The following is a 27347-nucleotide window of genomic DNA, read 5'->3' as shown; positions in this document are numbered from 1 at the left end:
TCTTAGAGCATTTCAATGAAGGTGGAGAGAGCAGCGATCAGCCCGAATTTATCTGGTGGAAATGTTGTCCTGAAGGCTGCAACAACAGAGGCAATGCCTTAACTTCCCATTAGGATTACTTAAATTCTGCTGCAGTGCTAGTCTGTTGCCTATCAGGCAAATTGTCTCAGTGACCAGCTTTGCATCTGCATTATAGTGTGAGTGGTACAGGAATACAGCACACAGCAAAGGGTGCTTCAGGTAAAGTAAGAGGAGGATAAAAGAAAGTTAGGTGGGAAGATCTCAGAAGGACCCTTGATGACACAGACAGCACCCCGTAGTCCATAAAGTGCACTCTAACTTTCACATCATGCCGGAGCACGTCTATAGAATGACATTATTCACTGACATTCTCCCTTCAACCTGGACGAAATCAGTCCTATTCACCATCCAGTAATTTTTTTTAAATTATTTCCATTCGAGTACAGATATATGCCTTCATATTGAAACCACCTTGAGTTTCATTGGGCTCCTTAAGGAAGTTTGAGCTTTCCCATGATTTCCATGTATATCTCCAACATCAACACTCCACTTTGACTGCGTTTCTGAGCTAAAGTCAGCAAAACATGGGAACATGATTATAGTGAAGGCGTAGATATTTGTTTGAGTACCCACTCTCCACCAGATTGGGTCCTTAAAGACAGATTCAATAAAAACCATCAGTACAGTTCCATGGTCTTGAGCGTTTGTGGAGCCACACAGTTTGAAAGAGAGCTTAAATGCCTTCTTCAGTATGGAAGTGCCCCTGTGACCTGGAGAGGTAAGATGCTGTACAAATAGGATCCCAGAACCATAGTCAAGCCATATTCAGTTACTCTAGGAGGGAAACTCAGAAGCCTCCCATTGTTTGCTGTTTGTATTATCCAGAGATTTTTTCGCTCTCTTAATAGATCTATATTTCCAGACGCATCCTTGCGGAACTCAGACTGGTCCTTCAACCCATCATTCGTGTTGCCATCTCACCCCACCCCTCCCTGTATCCTTAACTCCAAGGTTGTTAATTTGGATAAAACCCCACCACCCTCTGCTCCAATTTTCCCAGATGCTACTCCATTTTGGTGATAATCATCTCCACCGTACCTAACTTATACTAATCATGACAGGTGACACCATCATTTCTTTCTGGTCTTTTTCACATCTCGTTTGGACATTTCTCTTGGATTTTGCTCTTGTTTTAGGCTTTAAAAATTCTCGCCTCTCCTGCAATCTCTATTTTTCTGCCACCTCACCGTACATTCAGTGGTGTAACACTGTCACATGTGGCTGGGCACAGATAGGATTTACTATGGCCTCCACATTACTCTGGTTTCTCTTCAAACCAAATAAATCTTTTGCCTTATACTATGGGTTCCACTCTGTGCTGGAAAATCTTCCTCGTCTGTCTCTACTTCCCTCTCCTTGAACCGCACCAGAGGCTTCAAAGCATGTAGGCCCGGGATCAGACAGCACACACCAATCAATCTCAGTATCTCTTTTGTCCATAGACTTGGCCTTTGGGAGTCACAGTCAACAGTGAGCCTTTCTCATCAGCAGTACTGGTGTCCCCATGACACCACCTGCCCAGCAGCCACCATCTTAAGTACACCACCAACTTTGTAGATGATTCCACCTGCTGCCACATTTTCTGTCAGCTTTCGAGCTCCAAGAGTTGAGGAAGAACCAATGGATGCACAGAAGAGGACACCATCGCAGGTAAATGTCCATCGGCTTCCTTAGCACCCAGGAACACCGAAGTTGAGGGAGCTCCTGAAGGACTCGTCATTCTGCTTGCTGCCAAGTTCCACTCCTCTTAATGCTTATAAGCTTTAATAATTTCTCAATAAAAGATTAAAACAAAAAAAATTAAATACCTTTTAAAGTACTAAATGCTCATTTTTACAGTTGGTATTTTACACCTATTCTCTCACACAGGCAGTCGCAGGATCAGGGACAAACTCACAGTCCGTACTCTATTGGCCAAAATGTGGTTGACGTGCCTAGACGCTGATCACCTGTGACAGCGTGTACTGCAGGATTTGTGATCATTAACATCAACCCTTGCTTTGAAAGTACGACTGTCTACCGAACCCGGTAGTGGGAAGTTTTTTTTCTTTCGGCAGAAAGAGCAAGTCCTGTGCTTCTATTGTTTTTAGCTACCGTTGAGTGTTTCCAACCCTTCTAAAGTAAATAGGCGACTTCTGAACTCTGATCAGGTCTGGAAGGAACAGTACCCATTATCGTAAATCAGCCCATGTTGACATCGCAAAAGTATTTCATCTCAGTAATTGACTTCGCATTTTGCATTAAACTGCACATGCACGAGATGTAAAAAGTCCTTTAAAGTCTTTAAAACTGCATTTGATTAAAAACGTACAATCGTTTAGATGAAAATACTTTTAAAACTGATTCTGTAATCTACATCCATATTTTTTTTTAACTTGCACGGGCTCCATAAAAATGTAGCGTTACATTCATCTGCTCCAGGCTGGGACATAGGATAAACTGTGGCAGGAGGAAAGGAAAGTGTAAATGATTAACAACTCTGAAAATAATTATATTATATTCTGCTGGAGAACAGAAATCTGGAAACTTAGCCTTTGCTGTGTATGCAATTTTTCATGATTCAAACAGCTTATTAATTCAGTAGGAAAGGGTAAGGTAACATTAAAGGTCCCACATGACCTCCACAAAACCAGGAAATTCCAAGGCCTGAAATTAATATGTTGGGATTCAGGGTGCTATTAACTTTTTTCATTATTATTTCAACGTTTTGTTCTACTAACCATGAACTTCCAGACTGATGTTGATGTTAAACCCTTAATTCATCATTGTTTTGTTTAATTATGTTTTTTTCTTATGAAAGAACTATATAATGTGAAAAGGTTGGTACTAAAGAATTTCAAATCAGAACTAGCACTACAGTGTCTTGTAGTTGTTCTACATGATTACATCATATGCGAACATTTCATATCTTGTGACAGTATCCTTTGTAAGGTAAAAATAAACAAGGGAGATAGTATAGTGACAGGACTCAGATGCTGGATGTTGCCTCTTGCTTCACCGATATCCCAGCTACCTTCTTCCTGCCAAGGCAGGTTTTTTATTGGGGGGGGCTAAGGGGGGAAGTTTTATATAACGCAAACTCGATCCGAAGACATCTGGTATCAGAGCGCTTTACGTGACCACCAGTTGCGTTACACAAGGACACATTCATTTTTGTTAGGCATGGGGAGATTAAGTGATTTGCCCAGAATAACAGGGTGCTGAGCATCATTGCTGAGACTCAAACCCGGTTCCCCAGCTTCGAGGTCGACCGCTCTAGCTGTTAGACCACATCCTCTCCCCATGCCAAATAAACCTAAAATGTAATCTTTGTAAGATTGCTTCTCTTGCGGGAGGACTTAACACTTAAACTCAATTGTATGTGCATTTTCCAGTTATTGGACTGGGAACCTAAAGCAGCCCTGGCATTTTTGTCGGACCAACGCGCCCCAACCCCAACACCCCGTCTTGTGAGCACGGGGGAAGGGAGGGTGCACTGCTCTTTTTGTTACTTGGGCTGATACTTCAGCACCGCTGCAAAACTGGCCCTCACAGCTACAAAAGTGGCAGCCATAGCTGCAAAACTGGCCCCCAGTTAAACACAAAACAGCCCCCACCCTTCCAGCCTCCGGGGAAATGCCCGATGCCCGCTATGGCCAGTCCGGCATTGATTGAGCCTACTTCCCCCTTTGATTGGTTGCATTCTGTGTTTTCCTGTTACCAGAACGAGTGTCTGCTGCTTCAGTGATTTATTGTACACTTGGTCTACCTTGGCCAGTCTACTGTGGATCGTTGGATTTGAAAAGGGCACGAAGGTTTTAACTAAGTTTATTCTGGGTGGAACAGGCTAATTGTTTATAGTAAGAACCCAGCTAGAAAATAGTCTTGGTACTTACATACTAGTGTAAAAAGGTCATGTTCCTATTTAGCTGTCATATGTACAAGGTTATGAAAGTGACCATATGAATCTGTTTGATGTTACATCCCATTGTTTGCGAGCCAAAAGCAAGTGTGCCTGAGGTCTCTGAGACAGGTATTATTATTCATATAGTGCAAACCCAGCTAAGCAGTGACAAGCGCTGTACATCAATGAGGTGGGTGTAGATTGCATTAAGTAAAGTTTACATTTTTTCATCACATATTTTCTTACATCACACACCTGCACGTATTTATGATTCTCTTTAAAAAAGTAACGGGTAGCTTTGATTATAAGGTCCAATGGACTGTCAATCAATTAATCAGGGTTCTTACAGAGCTCAACTAATTACCCGTAAGGGTCTCAAGGTGCTGGGGGAGGTCAGCAGTTCAGTCGAAGAGCCAGGTCTTGAGGTCCCTGCTGAATTGAAGCAGAGACGGTGATTGCCGGAGGTGCAGAGGTAGGGAGTTCCAGGTCTTCGCAGTGAGGTAGGAGAAGGATCAGTCCCTGTCTGGTGCCCCACAAGACTCACCTGGGCTTGTGAAGCGTTCCTGCAGAGACGACGGGGACCACCGCCCCTGTTCCCAAACAACCCCCGTGGGGAATAACACCCGTCACGGATTGGATGGATCCAGTGATGGGGGCCAATAAAGCAATGGGAGTGGCCTTGGTGGATGGGACGTAGGGTAGGGTCTTGGCACAGCTGGGGAAACAAGAGAAGACCAGATTAGGACTAGGTACTATTTCTGCAGCAGAACACCCCACAACACACGTGCAGGAAGGAACCCCTGGCTCCGGTACTCACCAAGACACACTTGTGCCAAACCCAGGAAGAGGTCAGCAACGTAGCGTCCAGGTGCCTTGGTGCCTTGGAGTAGAAATGAAAGAAAGCGCTCCTTCGCAAGAATCACCAAGAACAAAGAAACAACAGAAGGCGCTCCTGCGCGTAAGTGACCAATACTAGGACTCCAGGGTAAGCGCTATAGCGCGGCCCAGTGCATGTTTGAGCAACGCTCCTGCGGCACATGCAATAGATCAGCAGTGTTCCTACGCTTCACGCGTCAGGTCACTAGTAGCAGCGCTCCTGTGCAACTGCCAAAAGCAAGGAAATAAACAAGCAATGCCTGTCACAGCCCTCCTGCGCTTGCTAACAGAGAATGCAGCAGCGCTCCTGTGCCACTGCCATGTACAGAGCAACTCAGGGAAAGAGAAACAACAGCTCTCCTGCGCGGTTGCCAGGGAAAGGGTTAATCCTGTCTCAATGGGAAAAAGGAACACAGCGTTCGTAGCGCTCAGCAACCGGTGCAAGCGGTGATAAAAACCCAGCAAGGTAGTCTGAGCTCTGGGGGCTCGAAGAAGCCCTGGGCAGCGCAACACACGCTGTTTCGAAACATGCGGCCAGAAAGAAGTCACGTAACGCAAGTAGGCTTGGGGAAGGCGTTACCGTGACTCGTCGTGCCGTGGAAACTCCAGGGATCAAAGTAGGGCAGAAACAATCCGCTGCCGTCTGCTGAGCTCCGTGCACGATCCGGAAAACGGAATCAGAAGCACCGAACCGGAGGTACTTCACGCCTTTAATCTTAGTCCCCCGGAAGTGATGACATTGGCCGGAGGACTAGACCGGGATACTACTTCCGGCCGGAAGTGAGTATTCCCGCATGTATGTTGTGGTGCCCGAAATGGCGGAAAACCGCCACCTGACAGTCACGGCCTGTGTTGGTTGGGGCGTTGGGGCCGGGTTGGGGGGGTTGGGGTTTGACAGACGACAGAGGAAAATTAATTACTAATTTAATTTTCTCTCATTCTCTGCCTCTAATCCACCCCCCCCCCCCCCCCCCACTGGGTGCCACTGCTCTTACCTGCACGAACCGCGACTGAGAAGGATCTTCCTCCGGCCGAGGTCTTCCAGATCTGTTGGATAGTGGCCATGCCAGATAGGTGGAGCGGAGCTGTCTGGTCGATGTGTAGAAGGGAAGGTGTGTGGTTTAAGTATTCGGGTCAGTTAAAAAAAAAAACTCAAATTCACCCAAAAAAAATCATAGTTACTTTTGATTGCAAATTAAAGCCAGAAGACCACTCAAAATCCCAAGATGTAGTTAGGACTGCAATCAATATCTCGCAAAACAGATATACAAACCATAACTCACACATCAAGTGTAATGTTTGTAACCTCATTATTTTGAAAAATATATTGTACTGGGCACAGTACTAGATAATATTAGACAAGCATTTAAACTCTAGAAACACAAAAATATGGTGCAAATCATAAAAACTAACGTGCAAACATATTTATGAAAATATACTCTATTTTACTAATGATTTATTTTTTAAAACTTATATTGAGATAGACAAAATATATATATATATATTTATAAATACAATTCACATATAGATACTTCCAATATATGACCGAATACACATAACAGATAATAATGTCCAAATTAGAACCACATATTCATTCACCTAACCTGAGACCATAATAACTTCAATTTGTATATACAAGATGATCAGAGACAATTCATAAGACTCATGATGGTCTATATAAAGAATATTGGGCTAAAAATGATTCAAGCCGTAATGTGGAAACACTGGTAATGTTTGTAGAATACCAACGCGTTTCGGCAAAGCCTTCTTCAGGATTTCATACCAATAATCATAAATGTGATCTAGAGCTTAGACGCATATGTCAAAAAATACTCTATACATACATTATTAGAACCTAGAAAGAATACATCACATTTACGGTCTGAGAAAACCAAACCCGAACACTGCTGTGAATCATTAACACTGTTATTGTTAATGAATGCATCATATTATTACATAAACCCTTTTGACACCCATACTCTGCTAATTTCTCATGCATCTATGTACAACATAGCACAAACTGTGACATAAAATATAAACCTAAAAACTACATCTCACTTATTATTTGGATTCAGCGTCCTAATGACTTTACTGGTTCTACTATTGGTTATAGGTTATGGGGCAACTAGATGTGACGACTCACAAGTTTCATGAAAAAACAAAAAGGAAATTAGAAAAAAATTCTAAATCCTAATTTGAGCGAGAAGATGCAATAATCACCATATGTATTACCTCGGTTCGATCTTTAAATGGTGTTTTTACATCCATCCAACCCTCATTGTTCGGAGTTGGAGCCTCTATTTACCTGCACTGTATGGATCTAAAATGGAAGGTAAAGTTACACATAATCACCCCTTTGTGTTATGACACTATTCTTGGACACTGAGGTTAAACTATAGGTCTATACCATGATATTTACACGAAAGGGGAACAGATGTGCCTTCATTCAAGGGCATGATGATTAGAATAATTGGAATGATCTGCTGCTGTATCGGTCCCCAAAATGGAATCCTGCTATCTAAAATACACACAAAATGTAACGTACGATATTAATCATGGGAGAATAAAACTCAATTCTCCAAACTTCATAATGTCCAACAGATCTACCTAATCGATACTTTTATCTGTGGATGTATCCCTTATTTTGCTTCTGACTTAATGTTCTGTTCTATATTGTCGTTCGGAGGCTTAAAAAGTGATAACCTGAAATTACAAGATATTTGCCATAAGTTACCTCCTTACTAAAAGACATTCAGGGGTAAGAAATGTGAAGATCTGCATGTAAGTTGCATATTACTAACCTTAAGAGTTAAGGCAACACTGACAGCAGAAGCGAATAGATATCCTTGATCCTTTCGGTGAACTACTAGTTTCGAGTGGAACAGATTAACACATCTAAATGTTAAAAAAGAAAGAAAAAGGTGGTTCACATAACTAGCCACACAGAATCCCTAGCCGCACAGAATCACAAGAAAGTGACCTGCAAAAGCCGTGCAATTAATGCATTGTGATGGCATAACAATGTATGTATAGAAAGCGTTATCAACATATGCGCATGATGATAAATGTCTACGATCTATATAGTCTGGAAAGATGCTAGAATCGATCAATTCCACACTTATATATATATCTTACCCAACTTAAGGCATACCAGCTGCCGCAAGACGTGATTGGCTTGCCCTTAATCTATACACGTATATCATGTAATCATGGTTTAACTCATCAGATCTAAACTGTGCTTACTGATGACTCGCTACTCTGTCTTGTAAGTCCAAAACTAATGGTAATAAGAATTCAGTCCAAAACATAAGGTAAACTGGCTGATCTTGTGACCTCAGCCTTGATACGACATATGTCATTACAAATATCATGAATAATCTTAAAAATGAGATTACTGATGAAATTTCCCATAGCACTGTAAACCATGAAGGAAGTAATATGCCTCGGGTTGAGTATGTAATGTTAATTAATTACATTGTTCTTTTAGGAGCTTTACGTAGTGGCATTGCAGAGAAATCTTGAGGTTTTTAACCTACATTTAGATATTTTAAGCAAAGCCAATTTTAGCTTCACTTAAACCTTTGGGTTTCTTCAGTTATTTTTTTGGGGGTTTTCATCATAAAACACACCCAGCAGTTTCTTGTGCCCAGTCTGCCACAGGCAGCCAACCACTGCTGCATGGCTTTGCCTCAAATGGTCCCTACACCCACACTGCTGTGGGGTGAAACCCCAGCTGTGCATGGGATTTGGCTGTATGCAGCAGGATTTGACTGGAGGGCCTGGCACATGGCCAGGCCCAGTGGCCAACCTATGCTCCGCACGGCCTTCAGCTGTGTTGCAGCAGGGGTTGCCAAACTCTGCTGCGAATGGGGTTTGGCCGCAGAGCCCAGCCTTTCGCAGGCCGTATTTTTTACCTTTTAATTGTTTATGGTTTGCAGAACCTATTGTAAAAATCCTTGCTGACTTTTGGGTCCTTTTTGGACTTACTGTGGGGGTAGCAGACTTGAATTTGGGTCCATCAACTATGTGTAAGATCCAATACAGTCTCAAAAGCTCCCTCTACGTTTTTGTGGCCATGAAGCTTACTGTGCATTCGCTGATTTCCAGGGCCATAAAGACAACCCCCAACATCCACAAACCCTGCTGAAATGTATTTTTTTATTCACACTGGGGTCTTTTTGAGCCCCCTTATCTGAGCCAAGGGAAATGGTATGCTTTCCCTACCTTCTTATGACAAATTTCCTTTTTATTTTCAGGATGCAGGGCCAAGTTCCCCCAACCTGTAATTGCAACTGCAACGTTTTTCAGGTGCAGCTAGCCAATCAGAGGTCTTCAGTTCTGTGGACACCACTTTGAAGAAACAGTTCCCTTGTTCAATACAGTTTAAATATTTGTTAAATTCGCAGAGGTCCACGAAACCTCATTTCCTGACTTCTGGGGAATACGTGCCCAGATATCACTATAATTTAACCTTTTCAAACACCCCAAAATATTTTCTAATGCTCATTTCTCAAACTACTGGATGGATTTACACCAAACCAAGCAAAGGCACTTTCGTGAGTATAGTTCTACCTCATACTAAGTGTAGTGTAATTCCAGAGCAAACATTCCTATAGGAATTTAAATGTGAACTGTTACTTTTTTAACCCTGCCTCCGCCCCATTCTATTGACCCCCCTCTTGATCTGCTTGAAACTCATGATGCCAAACTGAAAGTTGCTGAACTTTTTTATTGGAAAGTTTCATGCTGATTCTCCAAACAGCACCAAAGTTGTTAAGAGAACAAAAAATGCCTTTACAGTGGAAACTGTGTTCAACCCATCACAACACATAATAACGTATAATGAGGTTCATGTTCAAGTGCTGGTGGAAGAGATAGGTGAAGGAAAGCATAGTGTGAGGTGGGATGAGACAAAACCTAGTTCTTCACTAAGTGAGACAAAAATGGTGGAGATGAATACTTTTTAACTCAAAGGGGATTTGGAAAGTATGGCAGAAATGGGGATTTATGAAGACACATTTTTAATGTATAATAAAATTGAATTGACATGTTTGGGTGCAGAAGGTGTAAGATGTACTCGTTGTGCATTTGAGAAACGTGAAAAATTGGCTAAATAATTTAAAGTGGATTTAAAGCAAAAGAGAATTTGTGATTCAAATCAAATATATCTTTTTTAGATCCATATTAGAGCATAAAATATACAAGATAAAAACATATATTGCTAACATAAGAATACAGTAGATAAAAACGTATGTCCAAACTAGTCATTGAAGTGCAATAATGTGTGCAAAAAGATGTATTCACAGTATCCTGTAGTACTGATTAGCCATCAAAGTACATACAAGTGGCTTCTAATATATGCATATAGCATCCAAAATAATACAACTAGTGTCAGCCATTTTTCTACTTCTGCATCACAACACATCATAAGCCTATTGTTCCTGTTAATCTTTTTTGTAAGTCATGCTATCTAGGTGGTTGAGTAATTTCCTCCTAGAGATCGCTTGTGCAGTGCAGACAGAGACAGCACATAGACAACATCAGACCCAAGTGTACATTAAATATTCAAGGCATCTTTGTAAAATAGCAATTTCTCAGTTAAAAAGGGGGCTTAAAAAGTGCTTTCTAATATCAATATAAACTTACAAAACAAAATAAAATGTGCAGTTGATTGGGTGGCTTTCCCATTACATGGGCATGTAGGTTCATTTTTTGACCATGCCTCCTTTCTTGGAAAAGCAACTGAATGATGTATGGTGGCTAACCTCAATCTTGTAAGGTAAAATCTCTCCTGGACGTTTGTTACCCTAATTGAATAGCCGGGTAGGCCCTGGTGTAATGGCCCTGCCAGATACCTTAATACTGTCCGTTTTTGGCTTTCTCGTTTTTCTCTTTCAGCCCCCTTTTCATAATAAAGATCATGTTCAGCTTTTACTTGCTGAACTGTAAGATATTGGTGGGAATCTTTAGGGAGATATTGTAATTTATTTCTTTAAATAGTTTATTCAAATATACCAGCCAAGGAATCTTATCATGTTGTTCAGGCATAAGACAGTCTTCGATAACTTCTCTTGTAAATTTTGATCCAGTCTTGCCTCATATGATATACCAGCTAATGATTGCACTTAGATGAATTGTGTCTTCCAGATGTGATATATTGAATTATCTGCGGGTAACGTATCCTGGTACCGAGTGGGGAACAGCCAGAAGCCTACAAAGGAAAGTGTTTTCCTGTATCTATAATAATGTATTCTCTCTCATGCCCCATAGTGCAGCCCATAAATTGTGGTTGCATACATTTACTCTTACACAGTTGCACCATTTCGATTACAGGTTTATGACCACTTTTTTAGGTAAATCTAAAGAGAGCCTCTATTGCCCTTATAAATTTTAGCTTAGCCGTTCCTATATGGGGCCCCCGGGTACCAGAGAGTAAAAAAAGTACACCCAGTTAGGAAAAATGTTGAACTTCTAGCTTATGGTCTCTCACAAAGTGGGCCTTTTTCCTTGCTTTCCCCCTTCCACAAACCATCACAAAGGTTTTAGTCATATGGAGCTTTAGAGCTTATTGTTCCATATATACTAAAAATGTATTAATCAACTTTTGAAGTCCATTAGCAGTTCTAGATATTAATACTGCATCGTTTGCATAAAGGAGTACATGTGTTGGGTGAGAGCCTATTTTCGGCACATCAGCATCCACCTCATGAAGCACGCTGTCCATCCCATTTATGTATAAAGAGAATAAAAAAGGAGCAAGGACACAGCCTTGCCTGATGCCCCTAGTAACCTTGAAGCTTGAAGTGCATTCCCCATCTAACCCATAGCTTACCCTTGCTTTTAAATAGGAATACATCTGGTGCGCCTATTTAATTTGGGATCCTCACCAATTTGGCGTGATTCCCAAGATGGAAAGGGCTACTTAGATCTGTGATGAATATGTCCCTCTTTTGCTAGCGTTTACTTCCCAGTAGGAAGATTGAGATTTATGCATTGCTCCACAGTCCCAATATCCCTCCAGAACCCATGCTGGGGGGGGGGGTCTATTACAACTTGATTCTCTGTTGACCAGGTATCTAATCTGTCCAGTATAAGTCCCCCCCATTATCTTAGTGGATGTGTCCAGGAGGGATATTGGGCGATAGCATTTAGCGCTCCCCCCTCCCTCCCTTTTTGAAGATTTGGACAATTAAACTGTCAGTCCAGGTAGGTGGAATGAATCTTTGTAGCGCTGCATTGCAAACCTGCGTCAATATTGGGGCCCCTAAGGCTATCTGGGATTTAAGAGCATCTACTGGGACTACCATTGGGGCCAGGGGCTTTCCCAGTGGCAGATTTTTGATAGAAATAGTAATTTTATCTAAGCTAACCAGCTGTACAGGTGTTGTCATTCGTTTTCTGAGTCATATAGGATATGGTTGACTGAAAATTAATTAACGAATCCAGTGAGCCCAACAGACAGCATCATAATCACGAGTAGCAAGCACTCAAATATATTTTGTGTGGTTACTGTCACTAAGGAGAGTAGAGTATTGCCTATTTAAAATATTCCACAAGAAGAATTTGTGTATAGAACGTGACTAATAAAGGTCTATGCAACATTTATATATTAATGTGCAGGAGAAGTTAACATAAAATGTGTCCCATTGTAAGGTTAATAAAATAGAATGTGTATGTGTAAACTAAAGTTTAAACATTTATACGTGTAACAAGAATAATTTCCATGCAGGTGCAGTTAGAATGACATCTGTGGCAAAGGTGGTGCAAGTATCCAGTTGTGCCGGACAGAGTCCATTGAAAATTACTAGCAAGTCATGTGGGACTATCTACTCTGAATTCAATTGATATTATGCTAAAACATAATGAGGGGCAGAAGAGACATCTTATGACATCACGAGGAACAGTTCTATGTATCTGCTTGTGTGGCTTTATGATACTTGACCCATCTTTGGAGTGCCTTCTACAGAAGACTCCCAAAGCTGACACCTTTCTGATTTCACCTTTGGTAAATGCTTCTTAGTTTAGGGTTACTCTGTTTACGGTAGTGTAGAGATAGTTTGTTCATGCTTACTTTGGAGAACCATTTGATGCAGTTTAATACTCAATTATTTTTCCTGATTATTAGTGTCGCCATCATAGATTTAGTTGTCTGCTTTATATTATATAGGGTAAATCTCTTCAGGAGATTTGGATTCATTTTGTTCATCCTTTATTTCTGTACAATAATGTTGGGATTGGCCTAGATCGATTTGTTCCTAAATTTGTAATTAAACGCTACTAAACTCAGATTGAATTGTTGAGTGGATCATTGTGTGACTACATTGGTTACACTGTATTCAGATTTTAACAAGCGATTGTTTTCTCCCTTTACGTCTCATGCTGCTATCCAGACAATCGGTCTGGGGATAAATGCTAGCTCCAGCAGCTGGTAGTAGTGTCAGATGGTTTGCTCTTGATGTAAAGGGAGATATAACCTGACCTAGAACAGTTTAGACTCTAACCCCAGAGGCCCTAGTCCAGAACCCAGGATCGAGACGTGGAAAAATGGATGGAGTTTCAGTGGCGTGCGTTAAAACAGCGGTGGCAGAGTAGATGGTATCAGTAGGGTTGTTTGTATGAGGAATATGCGTAGCTTGTGGTACACTATTGATTGTGTGATATCTGGCAGGGATGTTGTGAGAGTCATGTGAATGTGGTGTTAAGTTGTCAAAGTTGAAGAAGTTGTTGAAGTTATCGGGTCCGACGTGACCGAAGATTCTGGGTATATAATAAAGGTGCAGAAGACACTGTGTTGTAATTGTCTGCTAGGGTTTTGTGGGGTTTGTTGTGAGACGTCGTCAACAGGCCTAATTGAGATAGGGAACTTTTGTACGCTAGATAAGAGTTGTAATTGTAGTGAACCTTTTTGCGCAGAAGATAAACTAAGTGATCCCACCCCCCTCCCTGTTCGATATCTCATTTGTGAATTTGTGTTCCTTGGGTGATTGAATTCTCTTGATTCTTTTAGTGGAGCAGACAATTGTTAGTTGTTGTTTTAGTATAATCAAACATGTGAGAGAGTGTGGGAAATATTGTGAAAGAGAGTGAACTGCTGCGAGGGGTGAGAGTAACGTCAGAGGGTGCTGCGCTTGGATTGGTCAGCTGGTGTTACGCCACGCTGGTATTGATTGACTTTGTCCATTGGATACTGTGCAGTTATTGGTGATCGTATCGCTGCGGAACATGACATTCGTTTAAATTGAATGTAATTTGAAACTGTTGAAATAAAAGATTAAAAAATGAGCTGTTTTACAGCAATTAGGGATATGGCACGAGGAGATGTAGGTGTGCCTACAAGAATTGGCGAGGAAGCGCCACCGGAGGATACGCCAGCTCATTATATGGCTACGAATGTAGGGCTCCATACTATTATTTAGCTTACGAATTGGCACAAGGTCACAGAGAAAGTAGGTGCATAATGTTTGTACATTACTGTACTTTCAATTTGAGAACAATTGACCATTTGAGAGGGATATTGTTTGCTATAAAACCATTATCTGGACCCACACAGTTTGAAGCAGTTAATGCATGAGAGCAAGCAGCGCATGCTAAATAAAGAGACAAATATCAAGAGAGGATGAAGAAGGCGATGCGTGCATACGCAGACACGAGTTGTGATGACCAACAACGGAGATGGAGGTAGAGAGATTATACCCTGCCATAACAAGTGAGGGAAATGATGCTAAGAGAAGGAGAAAGGGAAAGTAAAAGGAGAGAGAGGGTCATGCAGAATGTGACAGTGATGCAAATGACAGCCTTTTGGATGGACTATTAGCCAAACGTCCTCCCCCCATATAATCAAACACACATGGGAAGTGGGGGAAATAGGAGTGGTACTTCCAGAACTAGTACTTCAGCACCAGTTGACTCTATTCCTGGTGTTGTTAGAGTTATAGCAACTGGTACAATAAAGAGTATACCAGGAGGAGGTATGGGAGTGTATGTCCCAGGTTCTTCTTGAAGTTGTAGCACTAATTCGGCATCAAAACTTCCGGATGCTCTTACAGCACCGGCTACTGTGGGTCCTATAGTCTCTATGTTTAATCCTAGTCCTGTTGGGAATGAAAGTCAGAGAGTGCAGAGTGCCTGCTTCTACAGAAGGGAAGGTACTAAAACGAGGAGCAGATAACGAGACAATGCCATTTGTCCAATTGGCTCCAATGAATGCAAGTTCACCATGTGCAGCAAGTGCAGACCCTTCTGTAGTACAGAATGGATTCAGACCTATAAGGTCTTTTCCTGGATTGGCAGGTATGGTTTCACCTGCATGGGAAACTCTCCTGAATGTACGAAATAGTACACCCATAGATAGCAATACACAAATAAGGACTTCTGAGAGTCAACATCTATTCGCTGTCCCAGATTTAGAGTGCAGAGGTGAGCCATGAAACTATCAAATTGGGTGTAGAGGTAGATATGATAGATGTGGTTAAATTAAAAACTGAATTGGATAAAATGATAACTGGGAGCTTGCAGCTTAATTTAATAGATACCTACCGACAGAATGAATTGTTATTCATGAGTAAAGATGTCACTAGAAGAGTGACACAGACTCATGAGAAATTATCTGATTTGGCTCAGAGATGTGATGTTGATATAGAACGAGTAAAGGCTTTACAGAAAATTCATAGACTTGCATATAGCGATCAGGACATGGAGAATTTGAGATTACCAGGATTGAAGACCCAAATTCGAGAATGAATTCTAAACATTCAGATTTGGAGCACATTCGACAAATGGGAAGAAAGATGGACAAAAAGAAAGGGTTCTAAAAGAACAACTGGAGAACCTCCTCCTGTGGGGAAAACGGGAATGAATGTCAAGGCTTTCCCTTCGCTGGAAGTACCAAGTGGAGGTTATGTACATCTACCTTGGAGTAGAGGTGACCTTGCCGCTTATGCAAATTATTTCCTGAGGTTGAAAGAGAGGCCCTTAGAGTGGTATAGACAGGTTGATAAATTTTTTAAAATTTCGAAGGTGTTGTGGATCGATTTGAATCAGTTGTTTGAAATTGTAGGCCCCAGTGATTTGTGGTCAGCATGTAAAATAGCTATTGTATAGCCCGGAGGTGAGCCTTAGAAAGATCCAGTGACACATGGTCCGTTACCTGTAGTGATGAAGAAATACGAGCAGGTGATTACTTGGTTAAAAGCTTAAAGTGCCACAGCAGGATAATGATTGCATAAAGATTTTTAGGAAACTGTTACAGTTTAAAAATGAATTATGTTTTCAGCAATAGAGAGAATGAGTAGTGTGCGGAAAAGTGAAAAGGACCTGCTGCACTTGATTAGGAGTCTCTTTTTTAAAAAATATTTGTAGCCATAAGTGACTAAAACCCCATACGTCACCTCGCATTTGGTTAAACAGGTGGTTTCATGTCATTAACCTCTCAGTTCTCTTTCAATTTAGGTTGCTCCCTAGGATTGGCTTTAATTTCAAGAGTTCCTATTGAAGCAGCATGGCACCCAGTACCTTACATTTGTCACAAATAGAAAAAAATAGCATTCTAGTTGTTTTTTATTAAAGCCATGTGGTGAAGCTGCAAAGAACATTGGGGAGTTAACTCACCACCTGCTGCAGCTATTAACCCCTTCCATGCTGGTGACGAACCCCAGCCGTCACGCTCCACGGTGCTCGTGTGCTGGTGACGGCTGGGGTTCGTCACGGCCCCGCCCTATTCGTTTGTTTACCGCACAGCGGCGGAAACGGGCCAGCATGGAAGGGGTTAAAAGTAAACATTTTATTCTGTATGTTTTCAGTTTTCACAGGATGTAATCACCTTGCAACTCATCATAATACCTAAAATGAGTATGGCACCACCAATTAATAATTTTTTATTGTGACTAAACTCTGTTCTCGCACTTTCTATGTGTTCCATTTTCTGCCTGTTAAAACAAGGCATTCATACAAAGCATTTCAATAAGACAATTGTGGAGCCTTATCACAAATAAAAAATCCAGCAGGAGTGCTTGTTGTCTCCTTCCATTTATATAGTATCATGAAAAAAACACTATCAATGAACAATTTCGTGAAAATTTAACTTGCCACGCTCTGGCAGCAGGACGTCCTGTCCCCCAACCCCACCTGCACCACCCACCCCCTCCCTGGTAGCACCACAGCCAGAAAGTTGTCACTAAACCTGACTGGGGCAGGCCCGGCTGTCACGGTAGTAGCTATTGAACGCTACCCAGCCGGGCCATGACGTCAGGCTGTTTTAGTAACTCAGAGCCCAGCGGCACCGCTGGAATGAAGAGCTACGTTGCAGCAGCAGAGTGAGCCTGCTCAGCTGCTGGGATTGCCCCAAGCCCTTGTGAGGAGCCTGTGCAGGCCAATGGCGCATGCTGCCAGCTACCACACACACTGTTTACAGCGCGATTTCTGACAGCTAAAACTATGCATTATGCGTGACAATGCATTTCAGTGCGGTGATGCGGAGCACCACACTGAAATGCGTTAGTCTAACTTCTGATGCGTGGTACTTGGCAGGACTGAATGATTTATAGTTGCAGTGTTAGGTCGGCAGGGGGGCACTCCCAAGAAGTTATTGGCTAGGGTATTGCTTAAGCCAAACCTGCTGATTGCCTGTTGAACAAAAGGGGTCTTTTATTCACGTTGATCCACACCACCGCTTTGAAATATATGCAGAACTGTGCCTTTCTTTTTCTCTTACAGTGTGATTTTTCCTCTCCTTCCTGCACCCACTGTAAAATAGAAGAAAAAAACCTGAAACTTAATGCCTGCTGACATGTTCTCGATGAATCTTCCCTCGTTTCTGTCCTCCTCCCCCAGGCTAAAAAGCCGTGGAAACTGCCCCTTTTGTATTGTTCCTAAAAACTGTTTAATAAGGCCCATTCCTTTTGGCAACCTTTGTTCAGCTTCTGGTAAGAGTTCTGTTTCTGAATTCAGAACATAAGTTGTGGCTTTTAACATCAACCTGCTACTCCATATCATGTTCGACACTTCACATTAAATTTGATTTTAAACGTACAATAAATTATTATTAAAACGGTCCAGATTTACAAGCGAGGAAGAATAAGCCAAGTCGTTTATTATGTCTTGGGTTTTTTTTAAAGAAAGTTCTTCCAGTTTGGTGAAATGATAAAAAGTCCTGCTTTGAATTTGAGTCACTTTTGCTCTCATGAGCTGCAGCTGCATTGGCCAAAGGTGACAGATTTAGAGCTCAAGACAAGCACCTGGTAAGTCTGTTAAGTAGAGGTCATGTAAAAGTCTGCTGTGATTTTGAAGTGTTTTTTCTCTGGTGCAATGTGCCGCAGCGAAAATCTAAGTCCACTCTAAGAATCAAAAATCTGAAAGTGATCCAAGTTTTAAGTTTCCCGTTTTCTGCACCGTAGGCCGTTTGTGTGTTTCTGATTTGGTCCCAGTTTGCGTTTTTCTTCTGCAGCTCCCTGCAGCCTGTGGCGCGGAGCCACAGAGCGAAGCCATACAGCCCAGCCACATCAGAGAGGCCCTCCGGCGCTACAGCCACAGGGTTGGCCCGCTTTCCCCATTCACGGTGCGTAATAACAGAGAGATGGAGAAAAGTTATATTTATAATCTTTGAAAACATTGATTTTTTTTCAAGTGGTCAAATGAAGGCTCATTGACATTGTGACGAGCAATTTGTGGGAACTGTAATTTTCTTCGTAAAAGTGGCACATATATCTAGGCATCTGCACACTTCAGCAAAGGCTGTCTCTTAAAACAATGGAATTTGTTTATCTCACCAGAATGTTTTCCTTTCACTGTCATTACAAAAGTTATTCTTTTTTTCAAGGTTTAGGTTTGCAGGCATTTAGCAGACATCAACATATTTCAGTACGTGTTGTGCTCAAAATGAACAACTTTGGGTGCAAGTGTCCCCAACAACTATGGTTGAATTGTGATATGGAGACCGGACTGATGATTGGGCTGCTGGTTGGGTTGCATTTAAAACTTCTAGGGCCAGATGTAGGTAATCCCAGATTACCGATTCTTAAATACCGAATCATACCGACATACAGGCAAATGGGATGTAGGTAATTTTACCGAAATAATTACCGAATCGGTAAGTTTCGGTAAATACAGATTCCGTAATTGCCATTCATTCCTATTGACCTGGAGGCCCATAGGAATGAATGCCAATTACCGAATCGGTATTTACCGATTCGGTAAAAGGGGGAAACATTGAAGGGTGGCAGGGTGTCACTTTGACACCCTGTTGCACCCCTCAATTGTGTATGTGTGCACATGTTGCAGACATAAATGCCCTAAGGGCATGTATGTCTGCAACATGGCACTGTTGGAAAAGCAAAAAAAATGCTTTTTCCAAGGTTATCATTATTTACCACCAACTTGTAGTTGGTGGTAAATAACGAATCCTAAAAGGGCAAAAGCACTCATTTGAGTGCTCCCTACATAGCAAAATCTGTAATTTACCGAGTCGGTATTTTAAGGAATCGGTAATTTACGATTCCTTAAAATACCGATTCGGTAAATTACCAAATCAGTAAAATGCCCACCTATATCTCATTTTCCAAATACCGGTCGGTAACGGCCGAAATGACCGAATTTTGGGCGTTACCGACCGGTATTTGCCTACCTACATCTGGCCCCTAGTGCTTTGTGAAAGTTGTTTGAAGTGTAGTGTTGAATGCTCATGTAAGGCGTATTTTGCTTAAGTATACATTTTAGGTGTGGTCCAGAGAAGACTTTAGCTACTGGTGAGCTGTGTTTAATCAAAAAACTCAAAAAATGCATACATACATATATATGTATACACAAGGGCTTTAGGTCAGCCCTCTTCATCTATTAATCTGTTCAGCTGTCATTCAGTTATTGTTCCCGCTCACCACAGCATACAGCATGAGGCAGTGCTTCAGCCCACTTGAGCCACTGTCTCTCGTGTGTTGTGAGTAATGGGAGTTTTACCTGACTACATGTGTGAAGACACCTAAAAACACACTGCACTTGAGTGTCAGGACTACGGGGCCAATATTTCACTTTGCCAACGTTGTTTCCATTCTTCATCCTTTTTAGGTCTCTAGTCATCATTGTGTGTGTTTAAACTATGTCACCAGGTTACAATAATTCAAAGACAATGGTACTTTGCATGTCTTGCCAAAAGGTCATTGGCCACCATCGCCAGACCTATTTTCTTTGCCAATGCTTTTTCTTTTTGCCAATAAGAATCATTTTGACTGTGATGTGAATTAAAGCTTAAAACGATTTATTTGCCTGTGCTAAGTGCACCGGCCTATTAGGTCGTACCCATTCTGTTCCATTAAAGGTATGTAAGGGAAATGAGTTTGGGAAGGAGGTGAAAACAGATAACAGCACTACTAAATCAACTTCTACACGACTTCTACTACTATTTCTATACTTACTCTAAGTACACCCGCCTATTTGGGAGAACCCATTATGTTCTTTTAAAGTTATATGTGATGGCTAATTTTTAAGAATTTTATTACAGGGTACGGCCTCCACCTTTTGGAGGGACATTTTCTTTTTTCTTTCCTTTTTGTTGTATATGCTTGCAATTAAAAAATAAACAAAAAAGTGATGTGTGAGGTTTTATGTTATGAGAGAAACATTAGACACTGCAGCACTGAATCCTTTTTCATGCCTCCAACAATGACACAGGGTATCATTTCCTGTTCTAACTACTGGACAGGAAGTGAGATGAGGATAAGGGTTTATCAGCAACACAGTACGAGATGCGATAAAGATGGGTGTTTTCCACTTCTGCACCCATATTCACAAATGAAATCAGATCAACTGTGGAGAGGCAACACTCAATATTTAGTCCATAAAATTGAAAGAATCTCGACTTCAGATGTCTCAAGAAAACTTCTTTGTAAACACATTGATTTCAGGAAATTTCTTATAATTAGTTTTCTTCATAAAGTGCAGTCATATAGCCAACGTGTTTTGCTCAATCCCTCTGAGCTTCCTCAGGGCTTCAGGCTTTATGAATATATATATTGGCTGAACCATCATTCGATCTTTACATATTTCGTAATCGTTTTGCTTCCAAGTTTACACCATTCTTATGGAATATACTTCAAGTAGGTAAGCATTTGCAAATGGAGGCAGATATTGAGGGGCAATACTTATTGATACTTTGCAGGTTGGATGGTGTAGATGTAGCCATTGTTAATACATATGGACCTAATATTGATTATGGGCAATTTCTCCTGACACTGTGTGATGTTGTTTCACTGGCTCTGGACTATGGGGTTTCCTGGGCAGGGGAGTTTAATTGCATCTTGAATGGGTAGCTCTATGGACATCTCCAGACACTGTAACACTAAGCCCCAGATGACTTCCTGCCTGTGAGGGGGCGTTGCCCAACTAGGTTTGTGTGATATTTGGAAAGATACCCCAATTCTAAGGAATTTACTTGCTATTCCCCAACTCATTATACCTATGGTAGATTGGATCATATTTTAATATCCGTGCCACTGGGTGGAGAGGTGCTTAGGGTGGCCATTTGTCCCATTATTTATCAAATCATGCATCGGTGCTCTGTGAGGTCAGGTTCGGGGGGCCTAGTGAGGTCAACGCTGACCTGGAGTCTACCATCCGAGATTTTCCAAGACGTTGAAGGCAGGAAAATGCTGTCAAAGTCACTGTCCGAGTTTTTTCTTGATTAATTGGTCCTCGACCAATCATAGGTTCACTGAATGGGAGACAATGAAGGCAGTGATGCGGGGGTGTTGTGTTGGCATCTCCTGTGGGGTTCAGCGCACTCTATGGGTCGAATTAATACCAAAGGACGATGAGCTGGCATACATGCAGCAGTTCTCCCTAGCTGATCTGGCGGAGGGAATTCGAAGTTCAAATTTAGGTGGTGGAAATGAGGGATTGATTGGAAAAATATGTGCTGCAGTCCTACCATCAAAACAGCGGTTCCATTGGAATAATGCATAAACTTTCTAGTAAATACAAGGCATAATAGCAATAGCAGTTGAGGGTTAAGGGGACGCCAGAGAGAGAAGCAAGGCTCACGACACCAGGATTTATATCCAAATTGAATTTGTATTATTTTCATGGAAAGATTAATTGACATATAAGCTGTACACTAGGTTTCAAAAAACAGTGCGGTGTGTCCCAAGTGTAGTCAAAGAACCAAGGAAACAGTTGAGTGACATAAAGTGAGCAATATTTACAGGGTTTCAAAGGAATGTGTATTCAAAAAATGAAAGGCGACCAATAAATAATAATGATACAATGTTCCAGCGACACTATGTATTCATAGGTGCTGTCTGCGTGGTTTGCTTTCACAAAGCGTCGACGGCGTTTCGACCCAACTCAGAATAAGGGGTCTCCTCAGGACCAACAAAATGAGGGACATCTGAAAGATGTAAGCAAAAGGGGCAATGAGATGACTGAACTAGTTGCCAGGTAGCGACTATAAGGACAACTAGAAGTAGGCAATTACCTGCGATGTATGAAGGCTCAATTATTAGATGTGGTGACAACCATGTGCGTGAAATGAGTAAAATTATACTCACAGCGAACCCAGCCGGGTTCTGTGGCACAATGTGGAAAATAAAAGGGAAATTAAATGAGGAGGGGAAAACATGCGGATCCAGACCAAAATTGAAAGGGTGAGATAGTGGTAATACTCACCAATGTGGGTGGTGGATTCCTTGTGGATAATTGGAATTGTGTTCAAAGACACGATATTGTGACTGCTGGTAGCAGGGCACGATACCGATCCACAATGGGAAAGTGGCCCAGGAAGATGCCTGCCAGGAAGGAAAAGGAATGAACACAAAGTCTACTTTTAAATACAGGGGCTTGTGGGCATAGTACATGGATCTCCGTGAAAAGGCTCGAGTTTACCTGGGGGATTTCAGCGTGATAGCTGCTTGTTGTTTCGATCCGACAATGAGCAAGGAGTGGGGCGCTGGTACTGCATACACAAGTAAATTACCGTGTAGCGTGTACTGCGTGCGCTGGGGAAAGCAGGAGAGCTGAAAGCTCGATCCTGTCTGGGTGTGGGAGAGAAACAGGAATACAGATGACATGGATGTGTGGGAGAGCCTGTTGATGCAGGGACAGTACGAGGATTGCTTTGCGCCACTGGATGGTGCTAGGTGCAGAGACAGCGCTAGAACACTCCAAAGCAGAACTGAAAGAAATTGAAGATATACGAAAGGAACTACTAGGTGGAGACGGGGTAGCTGAGGCCAAACTGTTGCTTGATAAATTGAACAAGTCAATTGAAATATTCAATTCTTTTGAACTCAAGAAAAAAGCAGACAAAGTATCAAAAGATATAAAAAACTACAACAAAGAAAGGGCATACCCTTATCTAAAAGAAGACTATTACATCAATTTTCCCAATCAGAACAGGCAAAACACCTGGGGTAGATTTAAGAGAAATCAGCCGGTAACCTTCTCTGAGTCCTCAGGCGGCTCCAGTGATTCTGATAATCAAGCCGGTCCTAGTCGTACTGACACACACCCGGGACAGCATTTTTTAGACCGGGGAGGGAAACCCAAGAGGCGAGTTTGGCACCAGAACCCGGGAGAACAAAAAACCCGGAACAAACATTACCAATAGGGGCCTCAGCCATACGAGAATCCCATATGGAAACCATCCCGATCTTCAACTTATCCAAGCACACATTATCATCAGCAGAAATTTCACTTTTGAGCAAAGGTGTCTCCTTCGTCATCACCGAAAGAACAAATTTCTTCAATCTCAAGGCAGAACTATTCCAGTTCTTTAGAAAATTACGACTAAACTTATTCTTCAAAAACAAAGAGTATAGTACACAGGCTTCAGTCACAGGACTCAGGCCGCTTTCTACTTTTTATCCCAACAATGGTATGATGCCTCCTGAATTACTCACATTTGAGAAAATTGTTATGCACAATGTAGATGTTCTGAAAAACACCAAGCAATTCACACCTTACAACATAACACTGCTAGAACGACAAGCCCTTAACGCCCTGAAGCAAGATACATCCATAACTCTGAAATCAGCAGACCAGGGGGGTGGTATAGTCAGTCCAGACAGAGTGGACTATGATGCTGAAATAACCAAACAAATCTCTGAAGAAAGGCATTACCAAAATCTGAATCACAATCCCCTATCTGAAATTCGCAACGGGATAATGCGAATTACCACTGAAGGCCTAGAACTAGGCTTCCTCCCGAAAAAAGAGTTTGAATTTTTGAATGCTGTAAACCCTAGAACACCGGTTCTATATACCCTGCCTAAGGTGCACAAAAGTATCACAAACCCACCAGGCAGACCCATCTTATCTGGGTGTGGCTCCATCCTCGAACCCATTGGCAGGTACATTGACTTCTTTATAAAAGATTTTGTCCCGGGACAAAACAGCTATATTCTGGATACAATGCATATGATCAACTTGGTGGATGGACTTGAATACGATGCAAGAACCGATTGGTTAGCCACCTTAGACATTTCATCTCTATACACCAACATTCCCCAAGTTGAAAGTATCCAGGTGATAGAACAACTATTGGACACAAGACGCAGACCCTTCAGTGTCCCCACCTCATTCATAATCTCACTACTACGTGTGGCACTGCAGACCAATTATTTTATATCAGGGGGTCAATATTACCAACAATGCTCTGGCACCAGCATGGGCGCAGTTTTTGCTCCTAATTTGGCGAATATTTACATGAATTACATAGAACTCACATTTGCACTCAGTGACCTTAACCCCCAATACTCACACTTCAAATGTTGGTATAGATATATCGACAATATTTTTTTGGTCTTGAACAATAGTGAGGACAACTTCCACAAATTCGTGACTTACCTGAATCAAATTCAAACACACCTAACCTTCACTGCCACACTCAATAAATCCATCATAGCTTTCTTGGATCTGAACATCCAACACACAGAGGGAAAACTATATACATCACTCCATAGGATGCCAACTGAGAAAAACACATTGTTGTCATACAAGAGTCATCATCCTAGAGCACTGAGAGATGGCCTACCCTTTTGCCATTTCTTGCGAGTGTGCCGGAACTGTGCCCAGAAGGATGATTATATGAAAGAAGTGGAAATACTGAAAAATAAACTACTTTCTAGAGGGTATCCCAATAAAATCGTTAATGGTATTGTCCACGAGAGGAATTGCTCATCACCAGACCCAAAAAAGAGGTAAACAAAATTGTGTGTGTACCCACCTTTGGTGTACACACTAATAAGATTCGCAATTTAATTACCAAACATTGGCGTATCATCAAAAGCATAGATCCCTCGTTGAAAGTCCTGCTATTTGGATACAAAAGGGCCAAAAACATTAAGGACCATCTGGTCAGATCCTCCACAGAAATCGCAAAAAGGAAAGGAAACACGCTAGAGTCCACATGGGGTCTTCCGCCAGTCACAGGTCTTCATAAATGTGGGAACTGTGTTGCTTGTCCCTATACAGAGAACACCACCACATTCAAACATGACAATTGTGATCACACCCTAGACTTCTTCTCCAACTGCAATACACGCAATGTGATCTATTGTATCTGGTGTCGCTATGACTTACCATATATTGGGCAGACACAACAACCCATCAAAGCCAGGATAGGTCAACACCGCAGCCGCATCAGGCGTTTGATCACCACTGCCCCTCTAGTGTCCCATTTCATTGAGAAAAACCACACAGCTGATCAAATCAAATGGCAAGTCATTGATATTGCTAAACTTCCAGAAAGAGGAGGCGATATCACACAAATACTGCAACGCCGTGAGTGTCATTGGATTGACAGAATTAACTCTATAAATAATGGGCTAAATTCCGCTGAAGAATGGCGGGGGTTTGTCGCCACCCTGAGTTAATGTTCCTCTGACTGCCATGAGCACGTAACGTTCATGCCTTGAATGATGCAAGTCACATATAGCATACACCACCTTGCATTTATGTAGTCCCTCGCAACATCTGAATTATGCACCTCAATGGACCATCCTTCGTAGTTTCACATATAATGAATTGACCACAAGTATTCCATAGGTCACCATGGACCTTACTTATGAGAAACGAATGTAACACACCACTCTTGTTGTATCAACAAAAGGTTATTGTACTGTAGCTTAATGCCAAATTATAAACTACGCACAATGCGCACCTCAATATTGGCTATATTGTGGCCTTCGGGGTTCCACATTTTAATTGGATTGAGCTGACCGCCTGGTGATTTTAATTCCAACACGCAAAGCCACATGTTAGAAGCCTCGTAATCTCGCTCCCGACGCATGTTTGCTTCAATTGGGTGTTTTTCATTTATATTGTATAGTGATTTAAAACTGTATATTTTTGTGTTTGGCACTTACTTATTGACTCACCCGGACCACCGCTGCCCGCAGTTTGAGTGGAGGGAAGCCAATACCGGCAAGTTGACTCACTTCCGGTCCCCTCTGCGCGAAGGTTAGCAGGCTAGTCTGCCGCAAATCCTCTACATAAACACGCCGGCCAGGAAGCTCGCCCTTGGATAGAGCTGACCGCCTGGTGATTTTAATTCCAACACGCAAAGCCACATGTTAGGAGCTTCGTAATTTCGCTCCCGACGCATGTTTGCTTCAATTGGGTGTTTTTAATTTATATTGTATAGTGATTTAAAACTGTATATTTTTGTGTTTGGCACTTACTTATTGACTCCACCGGTCCACCGCTGCCCGCAGTTTGAGTGGAGGGAAGCCAATACCAGAAAGTTGACTCACTTCCGGTCCCCTCAGCGCGAAGGTTAGCAGGCTAGTCTGCTGCCAAACATAATTACCATGCCACCAGTCATGCGCAGCAGGCGCGCCGATGGCGCGCCAAAGACAAGCCCGTCTGGGCCAGTCCGCGCCCGCACCGGGCCTAGGGCCTCCCCCTTGCCGGTTCTATACATGATCATCAATCTTATAAGCTCACCTACAAACCTCAGCATTTATAAGCCTTCAATACGTCTTCTCACAAATGCAATCCCGTTGACTTAGGCCAATTAAATTATTCCCCTTTTACATGCCCTACTTGCCCTCTTCTTTTAATGAAAAACCCTCACCTACAATGCCCCACTAAAGACAAACAAAATAAAGGACCTAAAATTGTTCGAGCAGCACTTATTAATGTAAGATCACTACCGAAACATAAATACGAGATTGCCAACATCATAGAAAACTGGAACTTAGATATCCTTTTTCTCACGGAAACATGGGGAGACCCTTCTTCTGGTCCCGATTTCACTACAGCTTCTCCCGAAGGTTATACGAATACTAGATATGATAGGACCTTAAAAAAAGGAGGAGGCATAGCCATAATACATCGCAACAATTATACACTTCGAATAGAGCCCATACCTACTACTACATGTGAAGCAATCAACTTCACCTTCTTCACTCCCTTTTCCAGTTCATTTAGAGACATTCTTTTATACCGCCCCCCAGGTCCACGTATGGCGTTCTTATCATCTTTGAGCCATTTTTTAGAACCCATAACAGGGGAAAATAACTTC

At 42.0% G+C, this 27347-nt stretch overlaps 1 protein-coding gene across 8 annotated transcripts in view; it reads left to right on the top strand.

Moving 5' to 3' along the window:
• Positions 1-27347, top strand: part of SUPT3H (SPT3 homolog, SAGA and STAGA complex component) — a 2933604-nt gene that overhangs the window by 2471902 nt on the left and 434355 nt on the right. For 7 of the 8 annotated variants that reach the window (XM_078647631.1, XM_078647630.1, XM_078647629.1 and 4 more), the window contains one exon: positions 18282-18392. The exons of the other annotated variant lie outside the window; for it this stretch is intronic. In XM_078647631.1, the coding sequence (XP_078503757.1) occupies positions 18282-18392 (111 nt within the window). The remainder of the gene's footprint in view (positions 1-18281; positions 18393-27347) is intronic. 8 annotated transcript variants of the gene reach the window in all.

The sequence above is a fragment of the Lissotriton helveticus genome, chromosome 6 (genome assembly GCF_964261635.1).
Source record: "Lissotriton helveticus chromosome 6, aLisHel1.1, whole genome shotgun sequence".
Taxonomy (NCBI): domain Eukaryota; kingdom Metazoa; phylum Chordata; class Amphibia; order Caudata; family Salamandridae; genus Lissotriton; species Lissotriton helveticus.
This window is presented reverse-complemented; position numbering and strand designations above follow the sequence as displayed.